At 33.3% G+C, this 15,131-nt stretch overlaps 1 protein-coding gene across 1 annotated transcript in view; it reads right to left on the reverse strand.

The window, feature by feature from the left end:
• Positions 1 to 321: 321 nt before the first annotated feature.
• TCEA1 (transcription elongation factor A1) overlaps positions 322 to 15,131 on the reverse strand; it is a 46,976-nt gene continuing 32,166 nt past the window's right edge. Inside the window, exons 6-10 of the mRNA XM_037035375.1 lie at positions 14,338 to 14,394; positions 13,656 to 13,810; positions 11,146 to 11,292; positions 3,425 to 3,496; positions 322 to 1,553 (exon numbers count right to left, since the gene is read on the reverse strand). Of these exons, the coding sequence (XP_036891270.1) occupies positions 1,545 to 1,553; positions 3,425 to 3,496; positions 11,146 to 11,292; positions 13,656 to 13,810; positions 14,338 to 14,394 (440 nt within the window). The 3' untranslated portion in view covers positions 322 to 1,544. The remainder of the gene's footprint in view (positions 1,554 to 3,424; positions 3,497 to 11,145; positions 11,293 to 13,655; positions 13,811 to 14,337; positions 14,395 to 15,131) is intronic.

A 15,131-nucleotide genomic window follows, 5' to 3' on the forward strand; every position in this document is an offset into this window, starting at 1 on the left:
ATACAATTTAATAACAAGAAACTTTATTGAATTACAAATTTTAAAATGCATCACAGTTTAAAAGTGGAACTATTTAAATTTTATTCTTAAAACTCATTCTTTCAAAAATGTACTTTATTTTTCAAATGATAAAACATAAGATTAATCTGTAAACTGGCAAAGTAAAGATGGAATAGTACCAGTGGGCCAAGTTTTATATACGGAGTCTTAACAGTGACCTTTAAATGTTGTCTTCGGTATTACATAAAATTGATTTCCAACAAGAAATAAGAAAATGAGAGCAAGGAGAGTAAAGCATGTACTGAAGTCTGTCTGTAGGTGTTTGACAGAATACAGATTTAGAATGATAAGTTGTAGACTTTGTAACACTGGCCTTTTAAAATATCCTAGAGCAAGTGTACCATAAGAAACCTGTGTGAAAATGATCTTTTCTTATTCCCAATAGAACACTAGTACACATTTAAACAAAAAATAAAACTTAATTGTAACATCTGTACTATAAAAGCATTGCATTATTGTCCATATATTCAATGTGTTCAACAACCTCATTAATCGTGTAACAGAAAAAGTCAGCTTCATAGACTCAGGACAAAAAATATTTTCTATCAACCTCAATATGAAAAGATTTATATAATCCTTAAAACTTAATTCTTGGCCAGTACAGATTTCCAAATCAAAATCAAGTAATGAACTGTTTATAATAATGACACTATAGTAAAATGCAAACATTTTGCCCAATGTCTTCTTACAAGGGAAAAAAAATTAAGATGCTTTTATTCTTTGCCTGTGCTGGGGTTTATGAAAAGCCTCCTAAACAGTGTTCTGCAAAACTAAAATACACTATTAAGTCAAACAGGTAAATAAACAACAAAACCAAACGGATTTCAACAAAGTCAAGTCATATTTCCAAAAGTAAACTCTATAAAGAACAAGAAATAAACATGTACAAGAAATTACAAGAAATGATGATCACGGTTAGTTACAAATGCAAAATAATATCTAATTATTCCAGACTTGTAAATATAATCATTGAAACCAATTTCATATGCTAGTTCAAATATTATATACAATTTAGGTAAGCTGGTCAAGTATTATCTGAACACATACCACATTTCATAAACTTAAAATTATATTACCTCTCCTTTAATATTTGCAGGTACATGCCAATAAGGGAAAAATGTAACTTTCATTTAGGTATTAACTGAGAATAACATTTCTATTATATTTTTTAGACTGTAAAAACGTTAAAGTAATTTTTCTTTAAGAAGCAAAAAAGGTAAAAATAAATTGCCAAAACTTTAATTACTTATAAAAATGAACAAATGTTTGAAACAGATACCATACAATTATGTAGTCTCCCTACTGAACTGAAACTACAGAAGTTATTTAAGGAAGGATGCTATGTCAAAAACAAAGACTAACTCAAGGGATGCATTTTCTTTAAAAATCTGATATGCAGAAAAACTAGTTCCCTGGCCTAGTTTTAAAGCTAATTATAAAACCCATTTTCTCAATGGTCCAGATATTTTGCCAATTCTTCTGACTCAACAGAACTGTCAAAAAAGAAAAAGAAAAATTTATGAAACCTCCAAATGCAGACAATATAGGGTGTTTCCCTTCCCCCATTTAACATAGCATACACTTTACATTGTTAAGAAAAGGGCATTTTTAAAAAAGACGCCGTTTGATTTTTCAAATATGAATAACCACCTGTCTTAAGCATTTGACTTTTCCAACTCAGAATTAGGAGAACTGTAACTAAAATAGTATGGATTTTTTTCTAACTTAAGAACCTCTCTTCTAGACACAACAGTGTGGTAGTTACCAGAGAGGAAATGGGTTTGGAGAAAGATGAAGAGGGGATAGGGGGTCAAATATATGACAGAAGGAGACTAAACTTTGGGAGGTGAGCACACAATGCAATACACAGATGATATAGTATACATTATAGAATCACACACCTGAAACTTATAATGTTATTAATCAATGTTACACCAATAAACTTCATCTAAAAATAAAAATGAAACCCTTTTTAGTGTTTATAAGTTTAAAAAATGAATTTTAAAATTTGAACTTTTAGAGTAAGTTACCCTAGGTATCAGCTTTCTACAGTAAAGTGAACTTTCTTAAATTTAATTGGTCATACATCAGAACTTCTGCAGCAAACTGCCTGTATTCAAAACAAACTGTTACATAGCCTATACTACTATTACTACCACTACTACTAAGAACAACAGTACTCTATCATGCAAAATAAATCTAAGAGAGCTATCTGCAAAAGCCAGATTTGCACAATAGGACTAGGGGGAAAATGTGAATATCCCTTCTAGATGAATGTTAAAACTTCTGCAAACTCAGGATAAGAGCCACTATTTCAAACCATGAAACACTCTTAGTATCAGTAACTTTCCCAGCTCAGAAATGAATCTTTGTGCATAATAAAATGGGTACTTGTCTCAACCCCTAAAATTGTCTCTAAGATCAAAGTCCCATACCATATTTGTGGAAGATATTCACCCACTGTCTAGTTTTAAATTCACTTCTGTTTTCTGAACAATGCTTTAACCTATGTGAATAATTCAAAATAAATATTAGACTAAAAAGTCTATGTAAGTGAACATCAACAATTATTAGTCACTTTAAATAGATTACTTCTACTCCTCACCACAACCTGTAGGGTAGGTATTATTTACAATTAATACATGATAAAATTACAGTACAGTAAGGGTAAGTGGTGAAGGAGTTAAAAACCTATTTGGCTCCAAAGACTATATTCCTACTGTGTGAGTCTCCCTAACCCCACACTCCCAATATTCCCATATCTATTAACAATAAAAATGATCTTAAGACTGATACGTAATTCTTCTCCCAATTTTAAACTATATTACTGTGGCTCACAGAAACCATTGAAGAATGAATCATTTAAGTAACAAACTTCCCTGTGTGGGGCTAATTCAAGAGTATACAGGCAATGTGAAGGCTTAGTGAAAAGCCTACCAGACCATGACAATGCTCATCTGTAATTCCTAATGTAACACTAAAATCATTAGACTGGATTTCAACAAATTCTCCAGAATCAAAACCTATGAAGAGAAGAAATGCATATGGACAGATTTTCTGGAAGTATAATCGCTGAAGCAATTAAATGAGTATAGCATACACAGGACTGTGATACAGTAACCAAACGTGAAATTCAATTGTTATTCCTGTACAAAAACAGCATGAAGGTAGGAAAATTAACCTTCTTTATTTCTAACAGAATACAATGTAGCATATTACATTACAAATGGTTAGTCACAGACTCTCTGAATAGTGAATAGTGTGAGCATATGTATGTATTTAGGTATCTAGACAGGCTGATGAACAGACCTGAAGAAACCACTCTATCATAAATGAATACAATGAATTTAACAAGGTGCCATACCTTCCATCGATTTCCACATTCATTGCAGACAACAAATGTTGTCATTGGTTCATCAGCACTACGTGTTTGTACCTGTAGAAAAATCAAATGACAAATGCTACTTTTTATAATACTATAAAAAATCCAATCTAAGAACCTTGTACATAAAAATATATAATAACCACAGCAGTACCACAATAAAATGTATAACAGACTGAAACAAGTTCAAATAAGCTAATGTCAGAAGAACACACATTTCTGAACTTCAATTTTCTAAGTCCTCCTTTGTCTTTCCCTGTTTAATGAATCCCAGATAAATGGGAAATTATCTAATATCACACATTGTACTTTTTTAAAAGATTATTTATTTATTTATTTATTTATCTTAGAGGGGAAGGAGAGAGAGAGAGAAATATCAATGTATGGTTGCCTCTCATTCGTCCCCTGCTGGGAACTGGGAACGGGGAACCGGAACCGGCCTGCAACCCAGGCATGTGCCCTGACCAGGAATCGAACTGTGATTGTGTGGTTCGCAGGCCCATGCTCAATCCACTGAGCCACACCAGCCAGGGCACACATTGTACTTTTTTTATAAATGACTAATAGAAAAAATTTCATCACTAAAAAAAGTTAATTAAAAATGAAAATTTTCATCACTAAGAATGTTAATTAAAAATGTCAATTTTCCCTTACAAATTAACAAAGATGTGAAAATTAAGCATATTGCATTTTGACAAATATAACTGTTTCTAAAAATTAAGCAACAAAAAGCCTTAAATGCCCCTCTGTGACCTAGAAACTTAATATCTGATCTATTCTAAAGACTGTAATTAGAAATAGAAAGATCTGTGTACACATCAACATCACTAAATAATCAGGGAAATGCAAATGAAAACTACAATAAAGTATCACCTCGCAACTGTCAGAATGGCTGTTATCAAAGATAAGAGGTAACAAATGTTACTGAGAATGTGAAGGATACCCTTGTAAATTGCTGGTAAGAATGTATATTGGTAAAGACATAAAAATCAGTACGGAGGTTCCTCAAAAAATTAAAAATCAAAATACTACATGATCCAGCAATCCCACTTCTGGATATTTATCCAAAGGATATGAAATAAGTATCTCAAAAAGATTATCTGCACACCATGTCGATTGCAGCATTTATCATAACCAGGGTACGGAAACAACCTAAATGTCCTTCAATAAATGAATGGATAAAGAAAAGCAGTACATATACACAATAGAACTTTATTCAGCCATAAAAAAGAAGGAAATCTGTCCACCTGAAACAACATGGATAAATGTGAGGGCGTTATGCTAAGTGAAATACTCCAAAGACAAATATGTACATGCAGAATCTTAAAAAGAGGGGGCTCGTTTCATATAAACAGAATAGAATGGTGGTTGCCAGGGGCTGGGGGAATGGGGGGAAATATATAAATCAAAGGGTTCAAACTTTAGTTATAGGAGTAAGTTCTGAGGATCTAATACATATAATGTATAGCATGACTATAATTACAATAGATCTTAAGTATTCTCACCCCCGCCCAACACACACACGAGTTAACTATGTGAGGCGATAGACATGTTAATTATCTTGATCATGGGAATCATTCCAGATCAAATCAACACACTACACATTTTAAATATACAGAGTTATATTTGTTAATTTTTCCTCAATAAAATTAGGGATGAAAAATCTTTGTACAGAGTATTTAAAGAGGATGATTTTTAAAAGGTTTTATTTATCTATTTTTAGAAAGAGAGGGAGGGAAGGAGAGAGGGAGAGAAACATGTACAAGAGAAATATCAATTGACTGGTTGCCTCTCACACACCCACAAGTGGAGACTGACCCACAACCCAGGCATGTGCCCTATGGGGAATCGAACCTGCCACCTTCCAGTTCGCAGGCCTGTCTTCAATCCCCTGAGCCACACCAGCTAGGACTAAAGAGGATGATTTTATAATAGCACAAGCAGTAGAAACAACTTAACCCACAGGGAAATAATGAAATAAGTTAAGAGTACCTTCACCTGATGAAATATCATATAGATATTGTTTATGTTTTTAAAAAATAATTGAGAAAATGTTTTCTTATATTCTGTTTATTCTATTACAGTTGTCCCAATTCCCCCACCCCTTTGCCCTCCTCTGTCCTACCCCATCCTACCCCACTCCCACAGTCCATGTCCATGGGTCATTCATACACGTTCTTTGATGACTCCCTTCCCCTTCTTTCCACCATTCTCCCGACTCCCTTTCTTCTGACAACTGTCAGTCTGTTTTGTTTTGCTCATTTATTTTACTCATTAATTCCTCTTATAAGTGAAATCATATGGTATTTGTCTTTCACCAATTGGATTATTTCACTTAGCACAACAGTCTCCAGTTCAATCCATACTGTCTCAGAGTTTAATTCCTTCTTTCTTTCTGCTGCATAGTATTCCATTGTGTGGATGAACCAGTTTTTAAATTCATTAACCTACTGATGGGCACTTAGGATGTTTCCAACACTTCAAAATGTTTACATTACAGTAGCTAAGTTTAACAAATATAAAAAAGTTTACAGTACTTAGCTGCAACTACAGTCAGGAAAAAAAGCCACAAGATAATACAGTCACCAAAATATTGATCATTGTTCTTTCAATGATATTGGATGGCAAATTGATAGGTTATTTTGAATTTCTTGTTCACATTTTCCTGTATTTCCCAAATTTTCTTTAAGTAGGTACTTCATATTGCTTTATTTTTTAAAAACAACACACTGATCAATTGATATCTGTATATTTAGGGAATGTGCTAACATTAAACATTCAAGTGAAAAGATTGGATAAATTAGAAAAACATAAAGCAAAAGAGATAATATAGCAAAAAGAAAAAAATTACATTCATAAGGAAGGGATTTAAAGAAAAGCATAAAATCACACTCAATATAATGACCAGAATCTCAATGTTTTTACAATCAAGTTTCTCTTTTAAGTTAAAATTTGAAATATTTTTCACATAAATGCACTGAACAATCAAATATAATTTTAAATACTTTTATAAGAAGTAATCAAAACTTACATAATTTAAAAATGAGTTAAATAATCAAAATTTGCATAAGTAGCACATAGTCAATGAATTAAAATAACCTAAATGATTAAGTGATAATGGTTCCCAAAGTAGGACATGTTTGTACATTTTATAAATTAGATTAATTTCATGTAGGAAAGCTGTACTAGAGAGTGGAGGGCATAGCTCAGAATACAACATGTCCGAAAACCCCAATCTCAGAATAACTGGATTTCATCTTCCAAGCACTGTTTCTATTTGTTTTACAGCAGACTAATAGAAGGAATATAATATTAGCATTTATTAATAAACCATCTTGGTTCCACATATGATTTCATTAAATCCCCAGGACAAAAAAAAATAATTATAATGGAAGGAATCCAGCCAAGGAGCAGTTAGTTGGTACAGAAGAAAAGAGAGCTAGTCAGTGCAAGAGTCAACAACCTCTGAGAACAGCCTAATCATCCTGCAGCAGGTCTTCTGGGTCAGGTAACCAATGTGGACCTGTGGGGTGACATCATGGCCCATGGGTGCACAGACAACACTGATGCCTTAATGAACATCTATCTGGCCAAGGTCACCTATGTGGATCACTGAGCACATTGGACGGTCCAGCAAGATGACCTGTTTCTGACAGGTCATAATGCCTGTTATGATCAGCAATCCCACTTTCTTTAGGGGGTATTCATATATACCCTCAAATATGAAAGCAATGTTCTCAAAGAGGTATTTATACACAAGTTCACAGCACTGTTATTCACAATAGCCCCAAAAGTGGAAGCAACACCATGCCCATTAGAAGATGAATGAATAAATAAAATGTAATATACATACAACAGATTATTATTCAGCCTTAAAAAAAGAGGAAATTCTGGCACATGCTACAATATGGATAACTTTTATGAATATTATACTAAGTGAAATAAGCCAGTCACAAAGATAGAAATACTATGTAACTCCATTTATCCATCTGACTACCCAGAATAGTCCAATTCAGAAACTTGTAGTTGCCAGGGGTTAGGAAGAAGGGGGAATAGAGACTTGTTTTTCCATGGGTATAGATGTTCAATTTTGCAAGATGAAAAGAGTTCTGGAGATTGGTACAACGCTATATATGTACTATTAAACTGTATACTTAAAAATGATAAAGGTGGTAAATTTTAGGTTATGTGTATTTTACAACTAAAAAATTAAAAACAAAAAGAAAACGTGGCAGAAATAAATAAATAAGCTTATGTGATTTTTAAAGATTTTACCTACACAAGGTTATAGACTTCTGATGTTCTCTACTGAAGAGGAGAACAAAGGTCTCCTTTGGATACTGGAACCAAAGGACTCAAAAACAGACGGGTTAGTTCTTTAAAGTATATACTCCTAAATGAATTTGACAAAGCATTATTAAAGTAAAAAGTTATTCTTTAGTTTAATCTAATTATAGAGAACAGGAAGATGGGTGAAGGCAGGAACCTAAATACTAACAATATTGCATTTTGAATAAGGTATACATAATGTTAATGAGACGATAAAATCCTAATATATCATACTACAAAGACCAGAAGCTCCACCATACCCGTAAATATCACCAGTAACTCAAAAGCACAAAGATAAGCTAGTCTCAAAAAAGCAGTACTTTGCCTATTCAAGGTCTTCAGATAAAAATGTTAAAAATAATCCTTCTGAAATACTGAAATATTTTATATATAGTTAATATTGCTATCTAGGGCCCTAAAAGTAAGTATGAGGAACATTTTGCTCTATGGGAAAATATTTGAACTCCTGGCGGGTACATGTTAACCAAGAGTCACACTTAATTCTTACGTCATACGTTTTACCAACAAATTTGGATGTTGTCTATCTACTGACAGAAATTTTGACTATAAGAAAATTATACTGACTTCATTTCTAGACTAGTTTTTTTTTGTTAAAAGAAACAACTTTTTTCATAGCTGTTTATATATTTTAAAGAAAGTTTAACTTTTAACATCTTTCTATTTATACTTAATTCTACTACATGGCATTTTTAGAGTAGAATTTATATTATTGAGATTTTCCCCATCTACTGATTAAAAGAAAATAAAGTAATTCCAACTCAGAATTTTCTGAGACCACTTTCAAATGCTGATATATTTTATTATCATTAGTAATACTTTCACAAAAATAGTGAAATATCAGATATAATTATAACTAAATGAAACACTTTAAAAAGGTAAAGGACTTTAGATTGGTTAAATAAAGTATATCTAAAAATAAAGTATATCTAAAAATAAAGTATCGTGCACTTTCAAAAAAATAAAAAAGAGGCAGAAGCTTATAAAATATGCTGCAAATGTTTATCAGGAAAGGAAAACAAAAACATTCATGTTTGCAAGTATACAAGGTCTGTCCAGAAGGTATCTAGCCATGTAATACGAAAAATAGAGACATTTATTGACGAAGATACAAAATACAGGAAACACTGTAGATAAGACAATGAAGCCTCATTCCCTTCATAGTAAGCCCCTTGGGACCTCACAGTTCTTTCAATCTCTACCAGCTGCCCCAGTATTCTCCTTGATGGTAAAATCTCCTTTCAAAGGTGATTTTAGTTTTGGGAAGAGCGAGAAGTTGCAGGGCACCAAATCTGGGCTATAGGGGGGCTGAGTCACCCAGGTGATTTGATGTTTTATCAAAAAACTCAACATGAGATGTGATTTACAAGCAGATGCGTTGTGATGAAACTGCCAATCACCAGTTGCCAATAACTGTGACCTTCTGAATCATGCAAATAGTTTCTATGGAGGAATGTTCAAGCTTGGCTGCCAGGTTACATCAATGTCGCACAAACCACTGTTATATTAACACTGGCTGGACTTTTTCCAGGCAGACCTTGTGTGCATAAAACACAGAAAGCTGTTGGGAACCACCCTGCCTGGTTTCAGGAGCTGTAAGCCCCCCATGGCTAAGGCTGAGTGAGCGACCTTTGGACCATAAGCCACTAAGGAGACAAAGCTTATCTTTCTGGCAGGGGCACTGCTTCTGCTCCTTTTACTTCATCCATAACTGGCCCCCAATGCTTGATCAGTTAGCCAATGATGAGTAAGATTCCCCAAGGGGGAAACAACCTAAGACAGGCACAATCATGTGGAGGCCCCAGGAAAGGACTTGGGGGGCTAGAGCAAAAAAAGGTGATGGATCCTCATCCCTCAGCTTTGACAAAGCCTGAGTCCTCATTCTGTCTGTGAGAAGTCTCCTAATCTCTTGGCTGCCTTACTTCCCCTGCCTGACTTTTAAGCCTGAAACAATGACACAGGGTGGTGCAGCCTTGTGCTGGAAAGGGCAGGGACCCTTGGTGACCAGGCCTAAGAAAGAATATATAAACTCCTATAAAACCTGCTTTGCTAAGAATGCTCTCAATTAAACGATAAGGGTCTGAGCAGGAAATGAGTTTGTTTCCCAAAGTTTTGCAGCCCTTTAGATAACAGACCCTGGCTCAGAATAGGCCTTCTTAGTTTCTTTGTATGCTATCTATTGTTTGATCCTTACTGCCTAACACTGATTAATAAACTTTACCTGTATTCCTGTGCTAAATGAACCCAATAAAAACCTGTCAAGGCAAGGGTCGGGGCACTCTCCCCTTGAGAGAGTGGCAAGGCCACTCTGAGGTGCTCCCCCCTTGAGGGAGTAGCCACGCCATCTCTTTTCCTTCACAGGACTCGGTAGTCTGTGTGAATTTGTCTCATATCTCATCCATAACGCTGTGAACACCACGGGCCCGGTGTTTGCATCAGAAAGTCACAACACAAACAAGTAATCCTGGTTTACCTCTAGGGAGGGGAGAACCTGGTAGCTGTAAGCAAAAGTGTGTGTGCATGGTGGGGAGGAATTTCCACTCATAATCTTTTGTACTTTTTGAATTTTTAACCTTGAGAATACAGTACTTTTATATAATAAAAAAAGGAAAGGCTCCTTCCTACAACTTATACATAGTTTAGTAATATTTTTTTAAGTGTTCGGTTTCTGTCAAGCAGAAAATTCAATTCCCTAAACATGTCTATTAATCTGAAATACGGTAAGTTATTCCTTCAGGTAAAAATTCTGATTTAGCACATTACAGATAAAGTACAAAAACCTATTTGGTAAATGAAATTAATGAGAGTGATAAAACACCATTTTCACATATGCACACATAACTAAAATAACTATACATTGGCTCTTTTAAGCTATTAAAAGGATAAAAAAGGTCAGTTATATCATACATGAATATAAAAGTCATCAACATGTTGCTAAAAGGAAAAAAATACCTGGAAACCAGTTAAGATAAAAGTACCCACACTCTATACGAGGGAGAACAAAGAACTTTCCTTAAATTATAAAAGGCTGCGAAATAAAAAGAATGACAGCTTGTTTATATACTAACCAAAAACCAACTGCTTATTAACAAAAAAATGGCCATTATACTAAATTGTATATTTTATAAATTTTACTTAATTGATATAGCTTTCACACTAACAATGTCCATGAAAGTATAAACATAACTTATTTACAATTTATCAGAATCTGTTAGTATTAAGAAAGCATTTTTTACACTTAAGAGATCATAATTTTTCTTGAAAAACATCAAAATAAACTGATAATTACTACTTTTTTGAAACAGAAATTACAACATTTTTAACATGAAAATAAGACTCCATAATCTATCACAAACCTGTGTGTAAGTACAATTCTTCTTTTTACATTTGCCACATGTGAATAAGTCAGTCTGGGTTCCGCCTGTCTTGGCCATCTGATGCTCTCTGATGGCTTCTTTGGTCAAGTTTTTCCGCATCTCTTTGAGCTCATCACTAGCCATTTCCTATTAGAAGGTGGCATAATGGTTATAGGTGTCTTTTTTGTATATCTTGAATGCTTTTTATGCTCAATTAGCTTAATAACAACTAAAATAAATTTTTAATGTTTTAAAAGTGAAAAAATATTTTTCTCAAGATTCTAAATTAGAGTTTGCTTCCTTCTAAAATGTCTTCAAATACTTATAACTTTTTAAGTGAAAACTGTGTTGATTACTGCTTCTAAACAATGTAATCCTGTAGCAATGAACACCTCTAGTGTATATATTGGTATGTACTATTGCCCGCTCAAAAAAGGACCTTTGGAGAAATGTCTGGTTCCAGTTTTGAGTCAAGAACTACACAGGATAAGCCAGGATCATTTTCTTGTGCCAGAAAGCAAAAAAGCTACCAAAGACTTTCAAGTCAGATGAACAGAGCTAAAATAAAGTTGTTCTTACTGGCCAAAAATGATTTCTTCAGCCACCAAAATAAATTACTATAAAGAAGCAATCAAGTATGATACTTAGGGGAAAAAAGCACACAGACACATGCTAATAAACAGCAACGAAAGCCCCAACTAGCAGTTACTAGGCAACAACTCCCCATTTTAATAACTGTTAACTAAAGGGAAAAAATTACACATTCACCCTGGCTTTCCTAACCAAACCAACAGAGTAATGCCCAAATTTATAAGGGAAAGTGCTTCTTTATCAGAGAAATTGAGCTAATCAATGTGAGAAGAATGACATAATTTTGGAAACCACTATTTTGCAGTTCCTAATCAAACCACCAATTCAGGGAAGGATCATCAATGGATAAACAATACATTAGATGAAAGGGCAAAAAAGAACTTTATAACAAGCGAAACAGACTGTAAGTACACAATCTCACTGGTGAATCTCAGAATGCCAAGAGCACAGAGAGACATTATGCATCTCCTGATGTTAAACATTATGAAGTAAAAACAAAAAAACAAAAAAACAAAAAAAAAAACGTATAAAATGATTATGCAGGAAAAAAGGCTGGGAAAAAAGTTCAACTTGTATATACTCAAGCCTACAGAAAAGTTAAATAACCTTATGACAAAAAAAAGAGACCATTCATACTGTGGGATAGAAAAAATAAACTTATTTCTTCAACAGGTAGATGCCATGAAAAAAAGCAGGGGCAGGGGTAGGAGAAGACATTGCTTTAGACACACATGCACATATACACAAACCAAAAAAAACTTAAAAGACTTAACTAAAGGTTATGTGTAGACTTTGGATTCTGACACAAAATAAGTGTACAACCAACAAAAAGAATATGAAAGAATAATATTAGATGCTGTATTTTTCAGACCATAAGATGCAGCTAAGTTTTAGAGGAGGAAAACAGAAAAAAATTTTGAAGCAAAAATGTGGTAAAATATTTAATAACATAAACAACATAATATTTCACCAATATAAATGTAAACAGAACTCAACAGTAGCATTAACAACCATTATTTCTGGCAAATGGGGGGAGTGTGTCTTATAGTCCAAAAAATACTGTATAATCTACTATTTAATTAAATGATACCAAGAAATTATTGATAGCTTTACTGGAAGTGTTGATGACCTTTATTTCAGAAAATATGATATTTTTAAAGATACCTCTCAAGTATGTAGAGGAAAAAGAACATAATGTCTGAGATTTGCCTAAAAACAACTCAGGAGAAAAGAAGGAAAAAGAAAAGAAGGATAGATGAAAAGGGTGCAAATTCTTGAAAATACCTAAGTCTGGGTGACAGACAATATGGGATTTCATTACTCTATGTCCTCCACTTTGTGAAAGTTTAAAATTACTTTGGTTTTTTTTTAATGAATTTTAAAAAATACAGTACTTTTTATTAGCTATATTAAAGAAGAATTCACTCTCTTGGATGTTTAAGAAAATATTAAGATTGGAGACACACAACAGCTATTTTCTATGAACAGCAATGTCTATAAATAGCCAGCTGTGAATTTCATTTTTCCCATCAACCTCTATATAAATTTAATGAATAGTTAATAAGATATGACTAATTGCGCAGGTTTTAACCACAGAAAAACTTTAAAGATTTCAAAGTCTGTTTACAATTATAAATTCAACCCCTTAATTCTACCTGAATCCACAATAAGTTAAAACGCTTTTTTCTTCAGACAATGATTTAATGCAAAAATCACTGTATAGTTGTGGACAAGGCTAAGTATTGATGCTAAGCAATTCAATCTCCTTAAGTACAGTATTTGTCTAGAATATTGTATATACAAATATATTAGGAAAGTTAATAATGATTTATTATATATGTAGTGGTCATAGAGTACTTTATGATTTAAACAGACTTTACACTTCACATCATGGAAACATAACAGTCAGATATACTCACCTCTGCTGTCATTCTAGCAAACAAGTCAGGAGGGATATTCCCACACAGTACATTTTTCCTTAAATTTGGATTCTTTGCATCCTTAAGATTTGATATTCTACTTCGTACTCTATTTTTGTATTTCATATCTGTATTCCTTATTTCTTGATATATGGGTATAGACCACTAAGGAAAAAAGGTTAAATTATAAAGGTAAGATTATTTTTTCCCTATCCTGCCAAAATAAGAATTCCTTAAATTTCTAAGAAGTTCACAAAAACTGTTCCAAAAACTGCTCAGTGGACAGAATGCCAGCCTATGAACCAAAGGGTCACTGGTTCAATTCCCAGTCAGGGCACATGCGTGGGTTGCAGGCAAAGTCCCCAGTAGGAGACACACAAGAGATTATCATGCATTGATGTTTCCCTCTTTCTCCCTCCCATCCTCTCTAAAAATAAATAAATAAAATCTTAAAAAGAAAAAGAAAATGCTATCAACACTATGTGTTTTACTTTTGAATGACAAGAAAACAAAAAGAATGAAAATGACAGAGATAGCCCTCTCTTTTCCCATCAAAACAACACAATCAAGATGGAAACTGAAGAATACAAATAAAATAAAAATAAAAAATCTATACTGAAGAAAAATTTAATTAATCTAGCAGATTGCTTAAAACAATTATGCATATAGACACAAAGGATATCTTCCTCAATTTGAGATCCTAATTCTTCTTCGTCAGCTCCAATGGCGATGTAATCATCTAAACACAGACACAAAAAATTATCAAGAATAAGTAACTGGAACATATTTTTAAAAATTCAATATATATTTCTTCAACCCAATTTGCCTTCTTTAAAGAATACTTTTAGTTTACTTGCATTAGAATCTGTGTCTTTACTACCCACTAAACTCCTCTTCTGGATTCATCTAATGTCCACAGTCCTTCCTTATCCCCCAGGAGTAGGAAAGTAAGTGATCTAGAAGGTAATTCCTCATTTCACAACTCCATACAGTGTGGCTGGCTCCACAGAAAGCAGAAAGTTATAAAAAGAACTCTCTTGTCTCCTGTGACTCAGGCTTCAATGAAAAGAAACCATTCATTTCATCTGCTAAGCATATATAGAGACACACTCAGATGAATCCTTATGCAAATATTCAAAAGAACAGGAGGAAATAAAAAGAAACTAGGAAGAAAAAAGAAAAAATATATCAAAAATAGGGACTCAAAGTAGAAAAGGCAGAGTAAGGAGAAAAGTAGAGTATATAAGATGATGAGTAAACAGTCTTGTATACAATACTTTAAAGCCAAAATTTTGTATAATAAAAATGAATACCTTCAAACTAAATTAGAGCTTCCATATATAAACTAAGATCTCATTCCCATTTTTAAAAAGCTGAAAATGAAATCATAAATACAAAACTTACACACTATTATTTCATAGTAACATTTAACAATTGGACCCCAAAACAGTATTGTTAACTGTCTATGGGGGGGTT

This window comes from Sturnira hondurensis, unplaced genomic scaffold (genome assembly GCF_014824575.4).
Source record: "Sturnira hondurensis isolate 20B ecotype Veracruz unplaced genomic scaffold, ASM1482457v3 Scaffold0022258, whole genome shotgun sequence".
In the NCBI taxonomy this organism is placed as follows: domain Eukaryota; kingdom Metazoa; phylum Chordata; class Mammalia; order Chiroptera; family Phyllostomidae; genus Sturnira; species Sturnira hondurensis.